At 35.3% G+C, this 25,335-nt stretch overlaps 2 protein-coding genes across 3 annotated transcripts in view; one reads left to right on the forward strand and one right to left on the reverse strand.

The window, feature by feature from the left end:
* The window catches only part of pycr3 (pyrroline-5-carboxylate reductase 3), a 540,655-nt gene that overhangs the window by 359,767 nt on the left and 155,553 nt on the right, over window positions 1-25,335 (forward strand). The gene's annotated exons all lie outside the window — the stretch shown is intronic.
* dspb (desmoplakin b) overlaps window positions 1-25,335 on the reverse strand; it is an 82,777-nt gene that overhangs the window by 36,258 nt on the left and 21,184 nt on the right. For both annotated transcript variants that reach the window (NM_001442533.1, NM_001423427.2), the window contains exons 5-9: window positions 15,892-16,017; window positions 15,202-15,273; window positions 9,441-9,608; window positions 7,010-7,114; window positions 4,383-4,478 (exon numbers count right to left, since the gene is read on the reverse strand). In NM_001442533.1, coding sequence (NP_001429462.1) covers window positions 4,383-4,478; window positions 7,010-7,114; window positions 9,441-9,608; window positions 15,202-15,273; window positions 15,892-16,017 — 567 coding nt within the window. The remainder of the gene's footprint in view (window positions 1-4,382; window positions 4,479-7,009; window positions 7,115-9,440; window positions 9,609-15,201; window positions 15,274-15,891; window positions 16,018-25,335) is intronic.

Genomic DNA, 25,335 nt, shown 5'->3' on the forward strand with positions numbered 1-25,335 from the left:
AGCCAAGAGCATGAAGTAACCATAAAACACATTCATTTCTAGTAGCATTGACAATGAAACTAACATATACATCTATAGGATTAATCTTAGCCTGGTTGTTAGCCTGCTCTGGAGCTCTGGCTAGCTGCAAAGATTAAATCTCCATAGTAACTTAATTTAGCATGTTTTTCATACAACTGAATCAAGGCTAAATTCAGCTTAGATGGTTTGAAAATCCTAGCTTAATACCTTATCTTGCTTGTGAGCAATACTTCTTAGCATTAGCATATCCTCCCTTAGCATATACAGCATTAGTATATCCCGCATTAACATATCTAGCATCAGCATATCCAGCATTAGTGCCTCTAGCATCAGTGTATCCCACATTAGTATATCCAGCATCAGCGTATCCCCTATTACCATGTCTAGCATCAGTATATCTTGCATTAGTATATCCCGCATTAGTACATCTAGCATTAGTATGTTCAGCATTAACATATCCAGCATAAACATATCCAGCATTACTAGATCCAGCATTATCATATCCAGCGATTAACATATTATGCAGCATAAGTATATCCAGCATTAACACATCCAACATTAACATATTCAGCATTAGTATATCCAGAATTAACATATTGAATATTAACATATGATGCTTTAACATATCCAACATTAACATATCCAGCATTAACATTTCGAACATTAGCATATGATGCTTTAACATATCCAGCATCAACATATCCAGCGTTAGCAAATCTAACATTAACATGATGCATTAACATATTCAGTATCAATATATCGAGCATTATATTAGTATATGCTGAATTAACATATCCCGCATTAGCATATCTAGCATCAGCATATCCAGCATTAGTGCCTCTAGCATCAGTGTATCCCACATTAGTATATCAAGCATCAGCGTATCCCACATTAACATGTCTAGCATCAGTATATCTCACATTACTATATCCCAATTCCCACCTTAACAAATCTAGCATCAGTATATCTCGCATTAGTATATCCCGCATTAGTACATCTAGCATTAGTATGTTCAGCATTAACATATCCAGCATTAACATATCCAGCATTAGTATATCCAGCATTATCATATCCAGCGATTAACATATTATGCAGCATAAGTATATCCAGCATTAACACATCCAACATTAACATATTCAGCATTAGTATATCCATAATTAACATATTGAATATTAACATATGATGCTTTAACATATCCAACATTAACATATCCAGCATTAACATTTCGAACATTAGCATATGATGCTTTAACATATCCAGCATCAACATATCCAGCCTTAGCAAATCCAGCGTTAGCATATCCAGCATTAACATGATGCATTAACATATTCAGTATCAACATATCCAGCATTATATTAGTATATGCTGAATTAACATATCCCACATTAGCATATCTAGCATCAGCATATCCAGCATTAGTGTCTCTAGTATCAGTGTATCCCACATTAGTATATCCAGCATCAGCGTATCCCACATTAACATGTCTAACATCATTATATCTCGCATTAGTATATCCCAATTCCCACCTTAATATATCTAGCATCCGTATATCTCGCATTAGTATATCCCGCATTAGTACATCTAGCATTAGTATGTTCAGCATTAACATATCCAGCATTAACATATTCAGCATTAGTATATCCAGAATTGACATATTGAATATTAACATATGATGCTTTAACATATCCAACATTAAAATATCCAGCATTAACATTTCGAACATTAGCATATGATGCTTTAACATATCCAGCATAAACATATCCAGCGTTAGCAAATCCAGCGTTAGCATATCCAGCATTAACATGATGCATTAACATATTCAGTATCAACATATCCAGCATTATATTAGTATATCCTGAATTAACATATCCCACATTAGCATATCTAGCATCAGCATATCCAGCATTAGTGCCTCTAGCATCAGTGTATCCCACATTACTATATCCAGCATCAGCGTATCCCACATTAACATGTCTAGCATCAGTATATCTCGCATTAGTATATCCCAATTCCCACCTGAACAAATCTAGCATCAGTATATTTCGCATTAGTATATCCTTCATTAGTACATCTAGCATTAGTATGTTCAGCATTAACATATCCAGCATTGGTATATCCAGCATTATCATATCCAGCGATTAACATATTATGCAGCATAAGTATATCCAGCATTAACACATCCAACATTAACATATTCAGCATTAGTATATCCAGGATTAACATATTGAATATTAACATATGATTCTTTAACATATCCAACATTAACATATCCAGCATTAACATTTCGAACATTAGCATATGATGCTTTAACATATCCAGCATCAACCTATCCAGTGTTAGCAAATCCAGCGTTAGCATATCCAGCATTAACATGATGCATTATCATATTCAGTATCAACATATCCAGCAGTATATTAGTATATGCTGAATTAACATATCCAGCATTAGCATGTCTAGGGGACTATTTCATAAAAGTGGTTAAGCAAAGTGGGGATTAAAGTCAAAAGCCTGACTTCAATGAGCTGAACTAAACGTCCACGCTTAAATTGGTTCCATAACAGCAAGTTGAAGATCATTTGATCTGACTAGTCCAAGTTCAGTTTAAATAATCTAGATAACTGCTCGTGCACGTTTCTGTCGTGAAACCTTAAAAGTCGAGCATAGATACATCGAGTATGTTGTGCGCTACCATGGCAACTTCGAGAACTGAAAGAGCCCTGAAATGAGACAGCTGTTCACAGCCAGTGAGCCGCGAAACTGCAAATTGTTCAATAGGCTACAGTAGTAGCAATATATTTTTAAATATAGACTATTATTTAGGCGTATAAACATGAAATTAAATATTCGTTATAAAACATAGTAATTGTGAAAGAGAAAGAGGATTTGCGCTTATTGTTGCTTGCAAGGAAAAGTTTTACTGCATTGCAGGCTCACTGTAACATACAAAATGTTCTAAATGTAAGCACATAGGTTTAAAATAAATAAAGAGCCATGCACGCACAAGCGGTGGGATTTTTAATTTGCTCCTAAATCTGCTGCAAATCCTTGCTTTTTTTTTGCCACTTGTTTCCGCGACCCGTGGGAAAATATCTTTACATTAAAGTGACGCTGCTGCTCAGCACGGATCATCTCCTGATTATTCCACTCACTTTACAGCTTTAAAGTCATTATTTAAGAAATGTAGTCAGTGTCTTTCTTACCCCCGTGCTCGCGTGGGTTTCCGGCAAATCCAAAGACATGCAGCATGCACTAGCTATGGGATGAATTGAATAAACTAAATTTGCCATAGTGTAGGAATGTGAATGAGTGTATATGGATGTTTCCCAGTGAAGGCGTCCGCTGCATAAATCATATGCTGTATAAGTTGGCTGTTCATTGCGTTGTGATAACGCCAGATTAATAAAGGCACTAAGTAGAAAAAAAAAATATATACACACACACACACACACACACACATACAAACATACATATATATATATATATATATATATATATATACATATATATATATATATATATATATATATATATATATATATATATATATATATATATATATATATATATATATATATATATATATATATATATATATATCGAGAGAGAGAGAGAGAGAGAGAGAGAGAGAGAGAGAGAGAGAGAGAGAGAGAGAGAGAGCTAAGAACACCCCTCACAGATTTCTCTTTTAAATTAATATTTTCTAAAGGATGCTTTACAAAAATATATTTGTGCATATACATTAGATCATTTAGTACCAATGCAAAGTTAATATAAGTGACTATAAAGTTTTAATCATTATTAAGAGGTTAAGTAAATTAAAATGGCATCAGATTATGGCAGGTGAATGTTAACATTACTTTGATTAGGCTTGAACTTAAGACTTAGCCTGAGAGTTAGCCTGCCCCAGACCAGGCTAGTTTCCCAGCATAAGTTGCCAGGGTAACTAAGTTTAATCGTAAATTTGATTTATGAAACTGAATCCGCCATTATTAACCTGACTAACCAAAATAAGCCTGGCTTTTTCCTGTAAGCTTGGTTTATGGAATAGCCCCTAGGATTGGTGTGTGTATATATATATATGCATTAACAAATCCAGCATTCCAGGATTAGTATACGTTGCATTAGCAAATCTAGCATCAGTATATCCAGCATTGCCATTTCTACATTAGCATATTTATAGTATTAGCACAGTACATCCAGCATTAACATATCCTGCAATAGTATGATCCAACATTAGGATAATCCAGCATTAATATATATTTAACATTAGCATATCTAACATTAGCATATCCTGAAATTAGCAAATCCCAAAATTTGCATATCCTAACAGTAGCATATCCCACTGCACCTGTCTATCTCACCTGGCTGTATCTGGCATTCTCCTTCAGGTGGACGCCGATGCATCTGGTGATCTGCAGAAGCCAACTCCACTGTGTCTGCAGCGTCTCCATGTATGCCTGCCCAAAACACAGACAAAAAAAAGAATTGATTAATTCATGAGTCATGATTCTTTCCTGAGGGATTCTGAATCGATTCCTAAAAGCCTACATATACTGCAGAGTTTGCTTTATTTGGACAAAAAAAGGACTATCTTTAGAATTTTAAAGATGTGGCAAAAGTGAAATGTTGATTTGTACGTCACTTTCGACTTGTTTTCTGACTGTGAATGAAATTACGGGTAAAATACGGGTTTTAAAGCTAGTTCTCTGTGGCTCAGAACTAAAAATACAATACAGATATATTGTATCGTGACCCATGTATCGTGATATGTATCATATCATGAGGCCCTTGCCAATACACAGCCCTAGTATCTAGCATCAGTGTATCCCACATTAGTATATCCAGCATCAGCGTATCCCACATTAACATGTCTAGCATCAGTATATCTCGCATTAGTATATCCCAATTCCCACCTTAACAAATCTAGCATCAGTATATCTCGCATTAGTACATCTAGCATTAGTATATTCAGCATTAACATATCCAACATTGACATATCCAGCATTAGTATGTTCAGCATTAACATATCCAGCATTAGTATATCCAACATTAACATGTCCAGCGTTATCCTATCCAGCATTATCCTATCCAGCGATTAACATATCTCGCTAGTATCATAGTATATCTCACATTAGTATATCCCAATTCCCACCTTAACAAATCTAGCATCAGTATATCTCGCATTAGTATATCCCGCATTAGTACATCTAGCATAAGTATATCCAGCATTAACACATCCATCATTAACATACCCAGAATAAGTATATCCAGCATTTACATATCCAACATTAAAAAAACAACTCTAATTAAATTTACAAATAAAATATGCTTTAATATGAATTTTTATTTAAATATTTTTAATATTTGAAGACATTTCTGTGTCAAAAGATAAACAAACAAACTAAATATTATGTTTTTATTTTTATCATGGTTTTCGTTTAACTTTGTTAACATTAGTTAATGTTACTTAAGTTTGTTAACTCACAGTGCATTAACTAATGTTAACAGGCAAAACTTTGGATTTAAAAAATGCATTAGTTAATGTTGAACCCAATAATTCCTTTGGCTTATTCCCTTATTTATCAGGGGTCACCACAGCGGAACAAACTGCCAACTATTCCAGCATGTGATTTACAAAGCGGATGCCTTCTAGCCACAACCCAGTACTGAGAAACACTAATGTAGCATTAGCATATCTACCATCAGCATATCCAGAATCAGCATATCCAGCATCATCATATCCAGCATTAGTATATCCAGCATCAGCGTACCCCACATTAACATATCTAGCATGAGTATATCTCGCATTAGTATATCCCACATTAACATATCAAGCATCAGTATATACAGCATTAGCATATCCTGCATTAGTAAGTATATCCCACATTAATAAATCTAGCATCAGTATATCTCGCATTAGTATATCCCTCATTAACATATCAAGCACCAGTATATCCAGCATCAGCGTATCCCGCATTAGTATATCCCACATTAACAAATCTAGCATCAGTATATCTCGCATTAGTATATCCCGTATTAGTATATTCACCATTAACATATCCAGCATTAACATATCCAGCATTAACATACCCAGCGTTTTCCTATCCAGCGTTGTCATATCCAGCGTTAACATATTATGCAGCATAAGTATATCCAACATTAACATATCCAGCATTAGTATATCCAGCATTATCATATCCAACATTAACATATGATGCATTAACATATCCAACATTAACATATCCAGTATTAGTATGTAAATTAAAACACTAATTTACACACACTCATACACTACAGCCAATTTAGTTTATCAATTCCCCTATAGCTCATGTGTTTGGACTGTGGGGGAAACCGTCTTGCTGTCAGGCCACAGTGTTAACCACTGAGCCACCGTGCCATCCGCTTAATGTTACACTATGATTAATAAATGCTTCACAAGATTATTCATACTTAGTTAACGTCAGCAGGGGGGCGTTGGTGTAGTGGAATGGTGGGGATGTCTAGGTGTTGGGGGTGAGGTGTCTGAATAACACTGCGATCGGATACTATACCAAAGTCGGAGATCCGGGGCTGTTATAGACTGTACCAAAAAGCTGAGGAAGGGAGGGGGATGGCATTACGGGAGTTTGCCGGGAGAAATAACAAAACGGGAGGGTGGTGGGAGATTTGTCTGAAATACGGGAGCCTCCCGGGAAAAACACGAGTGCTGGCTTGTATGGTAAATATGAACTACATACCTTAAGTGTATGCGAACTAATAATATTTAAGATAGCAGCACTGTCATACATAAACCAAAAGCGCAGAAACTGCAATTCGGGTTCAAATGTAAAGCTGGTGCCAAATTAAATGGGAACAAAGAATTGTTATGGAAGCAAATCTTGACTCCCAGAATCTGAGTGGGTTCATGAAATCCTTACAGATTCCCACGCCTTGCAAGAAACACAGCAGGATGGGTAAAAACCCAGTAGCGGACTTTAGAGATGCTCACCTGGATCTTATCAGACGCAGGGTGTTTGTTCTTCAGCAGAGAGTCCACCTTCGCTTTCAGCACGTTCAGCTGGATCTCCTTCTGCTCCAGTTCACTCATCAGTTTCTGTAGAAACATTAAAAGGTCGCCTATTATACAAAAATCCCTTTCATTAGGGGTTTTAAACACAGCAGTGTGTGAGTATATCCAGCCTCTAAAAGTATACATTAATTAATTCTATTTTTATAATCACAACAAGTCTGCAGAAACACTTTGATTGACATTCTCCCTTTGTACGTATCATCAGAAGAGGAAAACCCCGCCCATTAGAGCCAATCTCTCCCTCATTAGCATAAACAGTAGCCCTGAGTGAGAAGCAGCCGTCTGTCCATTAGCCATTAGAGCAGGGGTCCTGGAGAGCTGGTGTCCCTGCAGGGTTTAGCTCCAACTTGCCTCAACACACCTGCCTGGGTGTTTCAAGTATACCTAGTAAGACCTTGATTAGCTTGTTCAGGTGTGTTTGATTAGGGTTGGAGCTAAAATCCGCAGGAAACCAGACCTCCAGGAACAAGTTTGGTGACCCCTGCATTAGAGTGTTTGAGCTGCTGAAGATAATGTCAGCATAGACTAAGAGGATTATAGATGTGGAGTTTTAGATGAAGCACAAATCTACAAATGAGTCTCCATAGACTGACAGAAGCATGAAGCACTCACACTGACATTGTAACGTTAGTCTTGTTTTGAATCTGCCACTATGCTGACACACATGCATTTATGGCTCAGCCCTCTGTCTAAAAGAGCACAGTCTCATATGAATTTAAAGCAACAAGCACCAAAATGCCACAATTAGGATCAAAGACTAAAAGGGTCCGTTTCAGAGAGTTAAAGAACATTATCTGTGGGGTTTTTTGACCTGAAACTTCACACACCAGACACTCTGAGGCACTCCAGGGGTCTGTTCTTCGTACCTCGCTTAAATGATCTAAGATGATTTGGCAGATCCTGGATCTTTTAATCTTGATAACTGATTTCTGGCTAATTTTGTTCTTCAAACAAGTTCGTGAATCAGATTAGAATGTCTGGATGAACTGATCTGAGATCGCTGCGTGTGTTGTGAAGGACAGATCTATCCATCCTCGAAATCATGATCAGCAATGCAATGACTGGCTGACGGCACAGCAGCGTAATGACATCATCTGATTAATATATTTAATATGACACGCAATAACTCTCCACATTTGTTGTGAGCTGCAGGCTTTACACTTTCATGCGTCAAGAGTATTCATCATGTATTTCAATGCATATCAATGGATTTAGTTCTACATTTAGAGAAGATTTCCTTTATTATGGTAGCCAAGACACGCTCAAGTTTTTAAACCAGTGTAAGGAATAACTGTATACATCAATTTTGCATCAGAAAAGCTTTTGATATCAGTAAAGCTGTCTGCACCTTTTGGGAAGCATCAAATCACTGGTATATGAGCGGTCAAAACACATGCTTGACTGCATAACTTTTTTTTTAATTAGTTGAATATTGTGCAGGTACAAGTTTAAACCACCTCTTTGAACCACCAGGTAGCAGTATGTTACTTTTATTTAGGAGTGCAGATTGCATAAGTTTTATAAATACATATTTTTAAACTTATTTTTAAACGAATGAACCACCAAATTATCCAGCACATTTTTACGCAGTGGATGCCCTTCCAGCCACAACCCATCTCTGGGAAAATATATATATATTTACTATTTTCCCAAGTGTATTTAACTGCTGTTAGAAAATATCAGCATTCGGTACATACTTTCAGTATTATCTTTGCATGAACTGACCCGATCTAATCCTGTTTATATAAAATGAGCTGCTGCTCCTAAGCAGGTTTGAGCTACGAGAACTGTTACTATGACAACAAGGCTGCGTCCGAAACCGCATACTTCCATACTATATAATACGCTAAAATCAGTATGCGAGCCGAGTAGTATGTCCGAATTCATAGAATTCAAAAATCAGTATGCGAGAAGTACCCGGATGGCTTACAACTTCCGGTGAGATTCTGAAGTGCGCATCCCATGCACGCTGCGCTATCCCATAATGACCCGCGAGCGAATTCATGAATGAGAGTAAAGCAACGCAATTGACGCAGGTAGGTCTCGTGACCATGACAAAATGGCGGATGTAGTACGTCTGAATTCCATTCATACTTTTCACATTCATACTGTATAGAACGCACTTTTCTAACGGCCGAGCAGTACGTTTAAATTCAAATGCAGTACCTACTGAGTAGTAGGCGGTTTCGGATGCAGCCCATGTCTCGGATCAGTTTTGGATCATGTAAAATCTTCAATATCCAAATCCAGCTAACTGAGTAATCCACATACAAAGAACGGACCCCAGATGTCTGTCTATCTGTCTGTCTGTGTGTGTGTGTGTGTGTGTGTGTGTGTGTGTGTGTCTTACAGAGAAGCTCTCTTGTTTCTGAGGGATGTAGTTGTCGATTCTCTTGTCTCCCCAGTCGAACACCAGCTCCTCTTCCTCGCGGTCGTTCACCCACATGATCTGGTCTGAAATCTCCCCGATGATGTTGCGCAGATCCTGCAGCTGCACACTGCGCTGGTGCGAGCTATTCTGAACGCACAAATAAAAACACATCAGCTTTATTATCACACACACATCCATTTGCTTTATACATTGCTTGTAAATGTTACAAGACAATGCATTAGTGAATTTCTCTTTCAAATCTGAACATTTGTTTAACCCTTGTGTACTGTCGAGGGGTGCCTTTCTGAAAACCATCAGCAGCCTACTAAGATCGCAAGTTCCGTTGTTACAAACATACTTTGTTGATTTGCCGTTTCCCAAATCTGTCACTCCAACGAACATTCGCAAACTCGTACACTTGCAACTACACCTCTGAAGCTGTTCAGAAACATAGTTCCTGGCTGTGTTCTATTCACACTTATCCCCCCTATGCCCTATTCATTTAGAACATTCCAACATTTAAACTTGGAATTATTCTTTTAAAGCATTAAGCTCATCTCTCTTAGGTGTAATTTGCTTTCAAAGTATTTTTACAGTTCAGTTTTAGCGATCTTCATGTTTACAACTGCGCTCCCTTCGCAGTGCACTTTGAAAACATTGATGTCATTTTGAACACAGCAGTGGCTCATGACCAAAGCTATAGTTGGCCTGTTATTTAAAAGTGGAATTTATGTTAGGTCTCCAAAGCTTGTGAAAACAAAACACACAGCGTACGCTCATATTGTTGGAGACCCCTAATACCAAAATATGACCTTTTATAATGCAAAATAGGGGCTCTTTAAGTATTAACTTATTCCTTTCTGTGATTTTTAAAAAATATTTCATATAACTATATTTTTTATACATTTATGAAATTATAAAAGCTTATGTATTATGTTTGTTAGGTTTTATAGCGTTTGATGTTTTTTATGTTCTCGTTGGGTCTGATGCATCGTAATTTCGTTCTGCATTACAATTTATTGTGATGTTTTGAATGACTTTTGAATCTCTTCATCTGCTTCAGAACGCAGCAGCACGAGTGGTCTTTAATGAACCTAAACGAGCATATGTCACTCCGCTGCTCATCCGTTTGCACTGGCTGCCAGTTGCTGCTCGCATCAAATTCAAAGCTCTGATGTTTGCTTACAAAGCGACTTCTGGCTTTGCTCCTTCTTATCTGCTCTCACTTCTGCAGATGTATGTGTCCTCCAGAAACTTGCGTTCTGTGAATGAACGTCGCCTCGTGGTTCCATCCCAAAGAGGGAAGAAATCACTTTCCCGAACTCTCGCGCTCAATCTGCAGTCACTCGCTGTCTTCATGAAACCACTAAAAACTCAACTATTTAGTCTCCTAATCTAAGACTTCCTATTAAGACTTCCTAATCTGCAATTCCCTCTCTGACTCCTCCACTAACTACTACAAAAAAACAAATAAATAAATAAAAATACTAATGTTTTGCGTCTTACACTTTACACACCTGAAACTTGCCTACAGCACTTATTTATTGTTGCTCTTATAGTTGTGTAAATTGCTTCCCTGTCCTCATTTGTAAGTCGCTTTGGATAAAATCGTGCTAAATGACTAAATGTAAATGACAAAAATAAAGGGAACTGAAACTGAAACTCAATTAAACTCAAAGATAAATCTCAATTTCAATCAAAAAGATATCAATGATTATTAATGACCCTTAGTAATCAATATTTGGACTTATGGCACAACACATGGACATGAGCTCAATCATTGCTGGTGATGCATTGTATATACAGTAGGTGAGAGTTCAAAGTGGCTATTACCGCCACGCCTTATACCGCCGACGTTTGAAATAACTGCCGCTCTGTTTTTAGTATATGACCGCAGCTTGTGAATGAGCCGCCAGGGGGCGCAAAGGGACGGGATGCGAACGGACAGAAATAGCCTTTACAGCAGCTTTAAATATGCTACTGTGCTTGTAAATGAGATTAAACAATAAGTCAAAGCATTATAATTCCTTCATTAATCATTTAAAATTTGTTAACACACTTTATTGTAAACTTTTTAAGTGCAAAGAGGACTAGTTTTGGAAAATAAAATTGAAGAAATAAAAGACAGCTAACACGAAAGCACAAACATTCAGTACAAATGAGTAGTCTTAAATAAATAAATAAAGCAGTCTTTTAGCCTAAATATAGAGAGATGTTCAGTGTTTGCTATTTTGATAGGACTAAGACAAGACATTTTCATTTATGTTTTTATTTCTGTTTTTGTTTTAATTTTCGTTGTTGATTATATTTTACTATCTTATTTTATGTCTCAACAATTGCACATAATAATAAAAGAATAATGAAAACTAATTAATAATGAAAATAGGCCTAAATAAATAATTTATTTAAAGATATTGCGGCGAAACACACGGTCAGGGGCATGGTCTAAAGAGCTTAAGTTGAATGCTGCTTCATCAAAAGCAAATAAATAAATTGACCTACCTTAAGGAGATCACTGAAAGTATAATAAAACTAATTTTGCCGCAGGACATAACATAAATTAAGTCTCGCAGGTTTATTTTTAATAATTTAGTTTCAGTTCAGTTTTTGTTTTTTTTCAAAACGTCAATTGTTTTGTTTTTTAATTAATGGCTCAGTATGTTTGGTATTTTAATTTCAATTTCAGTCACCTTGCATATGCGTGTGAAATATAATGCCGCATAACCGCGAAAAAAGAAGAAAAAGCTGTCAGTTAGACCTAATTCATCAAAATGAACTATAATAAAATACAGCATGTATGTTAATACAGGCAGAATGTGAACAAACTCAAGGTAAGGCTAAGATATGTGCTTGCTTTTTAATGCATTTAAAAAGATTTGCGGCTACTATGGTGTATAATAATGTTTTTTTTCTTCCTTTTTTGTATGGTAAAGGACAATGCACATTGTTATTGATGTAAACTTAGACTAAAACTTACCATTGATAAACGTGACCTAGCCTACTTCAAGCAGATAACTTAAAGTATAATAAAAATAATTTTGCCACAGGACATAAATAAAGTCCCGCAAGTTTAGTTTTAATAATTTGGTTTCAGAAAAACATCTGTTTTTCTTTAAAGTAAAATTGTTGTTTTTTTGTTGTTGTTGTTTTACTTGTAATGCATTGTATATATACAAGTGTAGCAACATTAGAGCTGATTGTGCAACATCTCCATCTCTACTGGAGGTGTCAGTGTGGTTAATAAACACTGTAGTATTTACTATAAATTCATTCATTAACTCGTTTTCTTGTCGGCTTAATCCCTTTATTAATCCGGGGTCGCCACGGCGGAATGAACCGCCAACTTATCTAGCATGTTTTTACGCAGCAGATGCCCTTCCAGCTGCAACCCATCTCTGTGAAACATCCACACACACACTCACACTCATACACTACGGACAATTTAGCCTACCCAATTCACCTGTACCGCATGTGTTTCAACTGTGGGGGAAACCGGAGCACCCGGAGGAAACCCACGCGAACGCAGGGAGAACATGCAAACTCCACACAGAAACGCCAACTGACCCAGCCGAGGCTGAACCAGTGACCTTCTTGCTGTGAGAAGTCTGCGTCGCCGTCTTACTATTAATTACTATAGTATATTCTCATGTGTGTGTCTGACAGCTGAAAATAGACCTGGTAGCAGATATCGCAGCCTCTGTTACTCTTTACCTTGCACATTTATTATTATTTATTCAGGATATGCATTTTCACATCCTGACTCAAATGCCTCATTACTAAAATGACTATAATTAAATGAAATATTCTAAAGAATAAGATATGATGTGTTCTGTGTAAGTGTGTACTTGCATTGTGATGCTATTATATTGTCATTCTGGCATTATATAATGAGAGGCTCTATTAAAACGGCCATTAAAATGACAATAATATAGTTTATTGTAATATATTTTGGTGCAATTTATCATACATTGTGACAGGCCTACTAATGACGGGTTTTGTAGTGCAGGGTCACACACGAACACAGCAGTGTTTGTAGCAGAGGTGTAAATCAACAGTCCAGAAGGGGGCGCAACAAGCAAATGCAAGCCAAACCTATTTTTTCCCAATCTAAACTAAACTGCTTGAAAAAACTACAATTTAACATGAGTTCTCAGGTCAGTCCAGTGTTTTTTAGTCATGGTATAGTTTTTTTTTTTTTTTTTGACCATAAACGTCCTTTCAATCTACTCAATATATTGTTATGTGATATTAATTAAACCCAATATTAGAGCTTTCTCACACAAACAGATGAAAAATGAGTAACACTTTAGAATAAGGATGCATTAGTGAATGTGTTTACTAACATGCAACCAACAATACATTTATTGTCATATTTATTCAACTTTGTTATCTTCAATTAATGAAAATATAAATTTGTTAACTCAAAATGAATTAACAAATGTTATCAAACTGCTTTTTCATGTTAATAATGCATTAGTAAATGTTGAACTAATAAATGCTGTACATGTACAGTTCATTATTTTTGTTAGTATTTGTATTTGTAGTATTTGTTAGTTCATTATTCATGTTAGTAAATGCATTAACTAACGAAGGCTTATTGCAAAGTGACAAATGTGGAGCTGTCAGACTTTTACATTCATTTGTATATGATATTAGCAGTGGAAATAGTCCCTTGATCCAGTTGTGTGCTTATTGTATGGAAGCACTGCCCAAAGAAATTTGTAATGAAGAATAGAGATTTGTATTAAGGATATATTTACTGGATGCTAAAAAATGATAACAGTGCATTGTACATTGGAAGATGAAATTATTAAGAAAAATATTACAAGGGATTTAGATATGTACATTTAGAGGTTAATTACTCTATCATTGATGCATTTTGATGTGACTGCAATGTAAAACAATGTACAAATGTATCCCCTGAAAAGAATTTATAAATGGCAGTAAGACATGTATTTATTTTATAAATAACTTAAAATTACTGCCATCATAAATTCTTTTATTTCTTTATTTTTTATTTATTTAGCTATTTTTATTTATTTATTGATTTATTTATTTTATTGATTTATTTATTTATTTTTATTTATTTTTATTTATTTATGTTTATTTAATCGTTTTTGTAATTTTTTATTAATTCATTTATTTTTATTTACTAATTCATTTTTATCTATATTTATTATCATTTATTTATATTTATATATTAATTTATTTTTATGTATATGTTTATTTTTATTCATTCGTTCATTTTTATTTATTTATTTTTATTCATTTATTAATTTCTATCGATTTTATTTATTCATTTATATTTATTTATTTTCATTTATTTGTTTTTATTCATTTATTTATTTTATTTATTTATTTGTTTGTTTATTTTTATTTATTTGTTTATTTTTATTTATTTTTATTTATTTTATTTTTCTTTATTCATTTATTTTTATTAATTTGCTTATTTTCATTTATTTATTCATTTAAATTTTTATTTATTTATATTTATTTATTTTTATAATTGTTTGTTTTTTATATTTATTAATTAATTAATTTTTATATTTATTTACTTATTTAAATTTATATATTTATTTATTTATTCATTTAAATTGTTGGGGAAAGGGTTGTTATGCAAAAAAATAAAAATAAATAATTACCAAAAACAATAACATTTAATAAAAATAAATAAATAAAATTTAATTTAAAAAATCATTAATAAAAGGTTTTTTAAAACTAATAGCAGTGTTTTACTGACCTGCAGACCGTCCCATTCTTGCTCTAGTTTGTTGAGTAAGGATTTGTTCATGTCTGCATCTTTGCCTCGCATCTAGAGAAACAATACAGACATATATCTATCATATATCTATTAGAAATGTAAATGCAATAGATATACATTACAATGAATACTGAAGTAGTAATGATGCTGTAAATGTAACTTTTAATCGCTGAAACTAATTACATTTTACACTGTATTATATAAATGTGTATATGTATTTGTGTGCAAAAATGTGTCTGAGTGTATGAACTGGTTTTAGTGGTTTACAAGGACAGAAATGTGTATAATGATATCGGTATGATCTATAGGTATAAAAACATTGCAGTGGTTTAAAAGGACATTCCTTGTGTACTCATAAATCAAAACTGTTTACATTTATACTTAACAGGGTCTTTTGACATATGTTTTAGAAAATTTTGCCACACATTTCCTGTGAGGGTTGGGTTTAGGGGCCATATAACAAGAGTTTAATGCAGTATAAATACATTATGCTTATGGAGAGTCCTCATAAACCACCAAAACTAACAGGTGAGTGTGTATTTTTTTATAGTGTGTGGTGTTTGTACAGTATAAAAACCATTATGCCAATGGAATGTCCCCAGAGTCCCCACAATTCAGAAAAACAAACCTGTGTGTGTGTCTGAAAGAGAGAGTGTGAGTGTGTCTCACCAGTTCAGTCCGGGCTCTGTTCATCTCCATACTGTTCTGGATGGAGTTGTGGAAGCTGCTGTGATTGGAGATCTGCTGCTCGACCGCTGTTAGATCATCACCCCATGCAGACGTCTCTATCAGCCGCTGCACATACACACACACACACATACACACACACACATATACACACACACATACATTAGATCACACTGCTCAAACAAAAGCAGCAGGAGGAGATGTACAGTACACTGGGCACTATAAATGACAAGAATTACAACAGCATCAGAACTAATTCACTCAGTAAGGTTACATTATGTTACATTATGCTTTATTACAGCAGAGTTCAGTGTGTGCTGCGGAGGTTTGGTTTGAATAAAAAAATCTTTTTAAAAAATGTGAAAACTGATACTATTATTAGCCACCTTCATTTCTGGATAGTCTACAGAACAAACCACTGTAATTCAATGACTTGCTTAATTACCCTAACTTCCTGAATTAACCTAGTTACGCTTTTAAATGTCACTTTAAGCTGAATACCAGCATTTTGCAAAATAACTAGTAAAATGATATGCATTTCAAAATAATGCTCAAATGGGTATTTTTATAGATTAATATGACAACATGTAGGACAGCTGTGCCATGATGGGTGTGAGGACAGAGCAACATCTCTAGCTAGGGTACTAAACCCTAAACCCTTACCCAACAAACCTAACACCATCGTTACCCTAATCTAACCTTAACGTTACCCTACCTGAACTCTAATTAACCCAAACTAACATAAACCTACCATGAAGCTAAGCTAATGCTAAGTACTTATATCTTAATCTTACTAACCCTAACACAAAATAACTTAAACCTATCCTTACTCTAACTAACTTAGCCTAACCCTACCCTAACTACAACTAATTTAAACATATCCTAACCTAAACATAACCAACTTAACTTACCCTAATCCTAATTAATTTAACCCGACCCCAACTACGACTAACTTAAAGCTATCCAAACCCTGACCTAACCCTAACTAACATAAAACCTATCCTACTCTAACCCTAACTAACTTTAACCTTTCCTAACCCTAAATAACTTAACCTTACCTTAACCCTAATTAACTTAACTCTCCCCTAACTACAACTAATTTAAACCGATCCTAACCTTAACTAAATTAACCTTACCCTAACCCTAACTAACTTAAACCTATCCTTACTCTAACTTGCCTAACCCCAACCCTAAATAACTTACCATACCCTAATTACAAATAACTTAAACCTATCCCAACCCTAACTAACATAACCCTAGCCTAACTCTAAATAACATAACCCTGGGGCCTGTTTCAGTAAGGAGGTTTAAACAACTCAGAGTTTAAACTTGAACTCTGAGTTGATTTACCGAGAGATTAAAAACTCTGAGTTTTCGGTTTCAGAACAGCTGATCTGAGCTGGGTCAATCAACTTTGAGTAGACCAACTCAGAGTAAAGCGTGCGCAATGTGACTATAAAAAGGCATTATCAATGGAGCGCAGACATTACGACTGACTATGGCAACATCTGAAAAAAAGAAATCAGCATTTCTTTCTCCAGCTGAATTTGATCTGCTCATGCAAAGTTATAGCAAATATGAGTGTATATATTTAAAAGGAAGCAGCCATGAGTGAAACAGAGACAGCGTGGGAAAACAGCTGCTCAAGTTAATGCGTAATTTTTAATTTTAAGTATTTAAACATTTAAGTATAATAAAATAAGTAATGTAATGTCATGTTTATACTTTTTTTTTAAACTTTTATACACTTTTATCAGTTTTAATAGATTTAACAGTGCACTTGTTATGTGTCTGCCTTTTTATTGATCAAGTGATAGAGGTTGATATAACATTAAGAAGGTAAGCAGTAATAAAATTATTTTTAGACAGAATAATAATCCCATTAATCTCTAACAGTACATGTCGAAGGTTAAGCTAATTATTTATGAAAAAAAGGACAAGCCTCGTGCATGACTTTGTTCTGTGTGTGACAAAAATGTAGGCAATAGCTGTTTCCATCAAAATTACATACATTTGTGCAACACTGGAATAAAATAAAGCAGCGTTTTTATCCAAAGAGTCGAAGAGAACACAATCATCACTTCCTGATTAACTTGCGCCAAATATCAACAGTAAAAACAGAATTACTGTGGTAGAAGAAGCTGCGTCAATGATTTTTTATTTAATTAATGTACTTGCGCCTCAGAAGACAATTGACACACAATAAACACGTGGGGGCGTTTGAAGCCAGACGCGGAGATCTTGACACGCTCCAGACGCTCGGAGGTAATTAATAAAATACACTAATACTGAAACAGTAAAGGCATTTTAGAATCACTAAAACAACATTTAAGATGTTCTGCAGTGTGCTCAGTCTGCTGGTTTGTCCTTTCACACACATTTTCATCATCATCTCTAACAAACCTTTTTTTAATGTACATACTGTAATTTGTTAAGTGCACTTCGTAGTTTATGTGCATCTTATCAAATAAAATATCTTATCAAATAAAAGTTTAACTCAGTTATGCACATGTTTTATTATGCGTATTTTCAAAAGTTATGTGAATCATGACGTTTCCATCAATCCTTTTTATGCACATTTCCAAAAAGAGCTCTAAAATAGGTGTGTGGAAATGTAAGACTAATGCGAGAAATACTGCTTCATCTTTAAAAAGGGGAGGAGACCGACAGAAACTCAGAGTTTAGAGAATAAAACCTGCTCCGGACCAGGTTAGATTCAAAGAGTAAGTTACCACAGTAACTGACTCTGAGTTAAAGTTAACTCTCTTTTAGAAACAGGCTTGACTTACCCTGCTTTCTCGAGTTTAACAAACCTGCCTTTTTGAAACGGAAAACCCAGAGTTTCTCTCATTTCAGGGTTAAACTACTCTGAGTTTTAACTTAACCTGCTTTCTGAGCAGGCCCCCTATCCTAAATAACTTAACCTTACCCTAACCTTAAATAACCTATTCATACCCTAATCCTAAATAACTTTACTCTAGCCTAACTTAAACCTTTCCTAACCCTGACTAACTTAAGCTTACCCTAACCCTAAATAACTTTACCCTATCCTAAATCTAAATAACCTAAACCTATTCTAAATATAACTAACATAACCTTACCCTTACTCTAAATAATTTAATCTTACCCTAACTCTAAATAATCTACTCTTTCCTAACTAATAAACTTATAACTAATAACATATTCTAACCCCAACCCCAACTAACTTAACCTTCCCTTAACCTTAAATAACTTAACCCTAGCCTAACTAACCTAAACCTATCCTACCCTAACCCTAGTTTACCTAACCTTACCCTAACCTAACTAGATTAACTCAACCCTAACCCTAACTAACTTAAACCTACCCTAACCATAACTAACTTAAACCTATCCTAACCCTACACTCAAAAAAATGAATTATGGCTTTAGTTGGTCCAAAGAATGTAACTATGTTTAAATTAAACAATTCACTTATGTTTGTGTATTAAAAATAAAAGTGTTGTGTTGAAAAAAATTTAAACAGCTCGCTTATGTAACATGAATGAAAGGGAGTTGTGTTGCTTCTGCAGTACTGCATTTTGGTCAATAGGTGGAGTAATATCTGCACATGCGCAGTTTCAAAACAACACAGGAAGTAAGAAAATTCAAACCACAACGATCACTCTAAGCTCAGCGCCATATTATGGGAATCAAAAGATGAAGATTACAGTACAAATTGAGAACGTGCACAAAGCTTTCCCCAATGTGGACACACAGGTGAGATTTTTTTTTTTACTTTTTATGTATTTATACTAAGGCTGTGACAACATTTGAATCATAAATGTACTCTCTTGTAATACTATGTTGTGTTTGTGTATAGTATTGCTATGAAATTGCCATGTTCCCTGTGTCTCCACATTTTAGAGGAATAAATGTATAGTTTGTTTTGCATTCCTGTGAAATTTTATACTTGGTATATATTAACTCCCCCAAAATAAAGTAGCAACCGTTGGTAGTAAGGAATAGTCATGTTAGAATAGTCAAAGCTTTTCACTCATCATAGCACACGTGCTGCTGATAATGTGACAATAAAAGTGATTTGATTTTTTTATTTGATTTGATATTCTTTATTTTAAATGAGTGTCAAGCAGTTTGTCGAGTTTGAATGCCAGTTTTGATAACTTACATAATATTAATTAAAATGTGGTGTTGGCACATTGTTATTTATTATCTAATTGTATTCAAGCCTATTAACTTAAAAAAAAAAAAATCTTGACAAGCATATGTGACACTTAAATAGCATGACATCTAGCATGATGACATATTTAATGTAAACTTATTTGTTTGGTCATCTAACAAGTGTTAATTTTTAAGTTTAGTAATTTGCTATTTATATTATTATATTTTATTATTTTAAATCTTTGCTCACTCACATCTATTTTCTCCCTCACAGGTTTACAGCTCAACCTCTAAAGTCCCATATCTGGCTGAAGAGACTGGATCATCTAGGTACTATGCCTTTAGATGCCTATACACACATTAAAATGATGTACCGTAAAAATTACTAGTAATTTTAACTACTAATTATTAAGTAAATTACTAATTGTCATTTCATGTCATTTAGAACATCACCAGTGGAAAAAAAGGTGTGAATGCATCCTCAAAGCCCCTAAGTGAGGGAGTACATGGTAAGCTATTTTATTTAATTTTTTTAAACATTTTGTATTTTCCTCTTAAACCAATTCCTCCTTTCACCTTTGATCTGTTGGTAAATGTTTTATTTTTTTACCTGACTTTTTTAGGATGCTGGGCATGATGAAGCGCAAATCTTGATGTGCAACACCACCTTATGAATCTACAGTAGTTACATTAACATTTAGCAGACTCTTTTGTCTAAAGTGACTTACAATTGAGGACACTTTCAGCAAATCAACAAGAAGAGGCGATACACCCAAGATGTGCTAATTATACAAAAAAGTTTAAGAATTAAGAATGCTTCTACATGTGGTTTGTCAAGCCCACACACCTGTGTGAAGCAGATTTCATGCACAATGTTTTGTTTTTTTTGTTTTTTAGATATAGGGAGTGGATGTCAGAAAGTGTCTGGTGCAAATGTGCATAAATGGTGCAAGTGTCAGAGAGATGAATGTGTGTAGCTATTGCATGTTCTGTGATGATTGGTCTAATTTATGGTTTAGTGCTTTTCGTGTTACTTTGCTTTAAAATATTAATCTTTCTTTGAACAACTGAAGTGTTATCTGCTTTTTCAGTGTAAAGAAGGTACAGTATAGTTTACAAAAGAAGACTTAATTTTTCTAAGTATATTTTTGTGAATCATTTGAAGGCAGAATATTATTTTTGAATGTTTTTTGTAATATATGAAAAGTGTATTTTATGATGTTTTTGTAAGCATATTTTTTAAATCATTTATTGTTTTCAATTTACTTCATACTTGTATTACTATTATTTTACTAGTATTAATATTTTAACTTATTGTAATAAGTGAAGATACAGATAAAGACAGGATTTGGATTTTGATAATCATTTTATTGCTGGAAAATGTGTAAAACTGTAAAAATGCTATTGAATAAACTCAATGAAACGGAAACTGTTTTTTTTATTTGGTTAAACATAACAATATCAATTTTAGAATAATTGAACTTAAATAACTACATTGATTAAAGCTAAATTATAAATGTTATGTTGATTGAACTAAACAATATTACATTACCTTTATGTAACTAACTTAAGTTCACTAAAATTAATATTCTTTCTTAAAGGTAACTTAACTCGGTTATGTGGAACCAGTGGACAAAAAAAAGTTAATTAACGCCAACATATCATTTTTTTGAGTGTAGCTAACCCAACCCTACCCTAGCCTAACTAAATTAACTTTACCCTAAGCCTAACTACCTTACTTTACCCCAACCCTAAACAACTTTACCCTACCCTAACCTAACTAACTTAAACCTATCCTAACCCTAACACCCTAACTAACTTAACCTTACTCTAACCTAAAATAACTTAATCCTAGCCTAACTAGCCTATTCTTACCCTAACACTAACTAACCTATCATTCACAAACTTAAACCTAACCTAACTCTAATCCTAACTAACTTAACCCAAGACCCAAAACAGTATACGCATCTGCACTGTTTATAAAAGAGTTTTTAAAGTTACGTCATCCAATAAATGAAAATTACCTCATCATTTGTTCTCCCTCATGAGCTTTTATGAGTTTCTTTTTTCTATTGAACGAAGAAGATATTTTGAAGAATGCTGAAAGCTGGCACCCATTGACTTGGATAGTAGGAAAAAATACTATGCAAGTCTATAGGTGCCAGCTTTCAGCATTCTTCTAAATATCTTCTTTTGTGTTGAACAGAAAGTTTTGAACAGGTGCAGGGTGGGAAAATAATGACAATTTTCATTGTTGGGTGAACTGTGCCTTTAGGCGACTTTCAGAATGTGACTAACAACCAGCTAATGCTAAATGAAATGTTCTTTTAATGTTACTGGTAGAACGTTTGCTCATAACCTTTCCAGAATGTTGAGGCAACGTAAGAATTGTCTGCTGTCAGAGAGTTCCTCCTCTGTTTTTCATTATCAGCGAGTGTCTGACAGGAGGGAGAGTCTCAGTGTTATTGACCTCTGCAGGACTGAGGAATTCACACACACACACACACACACACACACACACACACCATAGAGCCAAACACAGCGGCTGAAAGGCATGCTGGGACTGATTTACCGGCAGTCTAGTTTTACACTGAACTACTGTGTGTTTTGGCAGAACGATGAGCTCTAATCTCTGCTCGGAGTTTCCCTCTCATTCTGTGTGTGTGTGTGTACGTGTCTGTGTCTCTGTGTGTGTGTCTTTGTTTCTGTGTGTGTGTTTCAGTTTGCGTCTTTGTTTCTGTGTGTATGTCTGTCTTTGTGTGTTTTATATGTGTGTTTGTGTTTTTGTATGTGTCTCTCTCTGTGAATGTGTGGCTCTCTGTGTGTGTCTGCGTACCTGTGTGCATATATGTGTCGCTATATGTTTCTTTTTGTGTGTATGTCTATCTTAATGTGTGTCTCTCTGTCTGTGTGTGTGTTTTAAAATGTTCGTGTGTGTGTGTGTTCCTGTGTGTGTGTGTGTGTGTCTGTGTCTTTGTTTCTGTGTGTGTGTACATGTGTGCGCGTTTGTGTGGTGTGTGTGTGTGTGTGCGTGTCTATGTGTGTGTGTTTGTGCATGTGTGTATGTCTATCTTTATGTGTGTCTCTCTGTCTGTGTGTGTGTTTTAATTTTCGTGTGTGTGTGCGTGTGTGTCTGTTTACCTGTGTGCATATGTATGCCTTTGTGTGTTCCTGTGTGTCTGTGTGCGTGCGTGCGTATGTGTGTATGTCTGTGAGTGTGTTTTTGTGTTTGTGCATGTGCGTATGTGTGTTTTTATATGTGTGTGTGTGTGTGTGTGTGTTTGTATATGTCTGTGTTTTTATATGTGTGTGTGTTTATTTTTGTTTATGTCTGTGTGTGTTTTTATGTGTGTGTGTGTCTGTTTTTGTTCGTGTCTGTATCTATGTGCATGCATGTGTCTCTATGTGTGTCTGTGTGTGTGTTTCTTTGTATGTGTCCGTGTGTTCCTGTGTTTGTGTGTGCCTCCCTCTGTGTAAATATGTTTCTGTATGTGTGTGTGTGTGTGTGTGTGTGAGAAAGAGACGAGACAGAGCAGCATGAGATTACTGTTATCTGTGGCCTTTAAGATGATGACTATTTCTGTCACATCAAGCTCACAGTAAACTCTGATTGGCTGAACACCCCGCTTCACTTAACATCCCACACACTTCCCTTCAGAGGAGACTTTTATGCAGCAAGCTTATGCTTAACTGGCTACTAGTTATTGGTTAGGGCACTACTGGCTCAGTGGTGTCACACTGTGGCCTCACAGTAAGAAGGTCGCTGGTTCAAATCCCGGCTGGGCAGTGTTGGGGAAGTTACTTTGGAAGTGTAATAGATTACAGATTACATATATTTACATATATTACATAATATACACCCTATATTTAAATTGTAATAAGTAGTAAACCTTTTCAATTACTTCATAAAAGTAACTGATTACATCTGATTACTCTTTGATTACTTTCCATTTCTATTGGATATTAACTAAATTATATTCAAGCATTTATACCGAGCAGATGTGACCTTACAGTAGCTCTCTGCTTACTGTTAGAGTTTCAAAATCTCTCATCACTTTAATTAAGGCTCTATTTACACTAATGCGTTTTAGTTTGAAAACGGTTATGTCATCCGTCCACACTACGCCAGAGTTTTCGAGCGCCGAAAACGGAGCGTTTTGAAAACGCTGAAGAGGCTGTTTTCATTCTGAAACGCTGCTGCTCTGTCTCAGTGTGGATGAGGGAAAACGGAGACATCTGAAAACGGAGGCGGGGCTGCTGAGATTCGCTACCTGGATGGGGCTTTTGTGTCATTGCGTATCCTTCCCTTATTCGTCAAGCCCCTATCACATGACTATAACACACGGCTTTAACGCTACCGGAAGACAGCAGACCAGCCTTCACTGTAAACAACAACATGGACACAGAAATGGGAGCGTTGTTTGCACTATTGTCTGTTTTAGGCGCTATTGTGCAGTTATTCATTTGTTACGTTTAGTAACGTTTCGACCTCGTCATCCGTCCACAAGAATACCTCTCTTGCTTTCTTTGCCATCGCCTTCATTGTTCAACTGGCGTTTGTTGACTAACAATAACCAAATGCCGAGCGTGACGCATGCTTCCTGTTTATACTAGAACGCGCATGCCCAGTGCCCGAATGGTCACATGATATACGTTTTTGGTGGCTAGCGTGGACGAAGATATGTTCAGAAACGCTAGTTGAAATGCAAGTGTGGACGCGGATCGTTTTTGATCTAAAATGACGTTTTAAAACTAAAACGCACTAGTGTAAACGGAGCCTAAGATTATTCATTCATTCATTTTCTTTTCAGCTTAGTCCCTTTATTAATCCGGGGTCACCACAGTAGAATGAACCGCCAACTTATCCAGCACATGTTTTACACAGCGGATGACCTTCCAGCTGCAACCCATCTCAGGGAAACATCCAGACACACTTATTCACACACATGCACTACAAACAATTTAGCCTACCCAATTCCCATGTACTGTCTTTGGACTATTGGGGAAACCAGAGCACCAGGTGAAAACCCATGCGAACGCAGGGAGAACATGCAAACTCCAAACAGAAACGCCATCTGATGCAGCCGAGGCTTGAACCAGCGACCTTCTTGCTGTGAGGCGACAGCACTACCTACTGCGCCACCGAATTGAGATTATATTAATTTAATTTTAAAGTACAACCACAGCAAGACCAGACCTTATAACAAAAAAAGTGTTTACTGTTGTTACAAAATCTAAATTTTAGTCAGCTGCAGGGGGATTTTTGTGGCATTTGCAATAAAAAACACA

The sequence above is a fragment of the Danio rerio genome, chromosome 20 (assembly GCF_052040795.2).
Source record: "Danio rerio strain M-AB ecotype USA chromosome 20, GRCz13ab, whole genome shotgun sequence".
Taxonomy (NCBI): domain Eukaryota; kingdom Metazoa; phylum Chordata; class Actinopteri; order Cypriniformes; family Danionidae; genus Danio; species Danio rerio.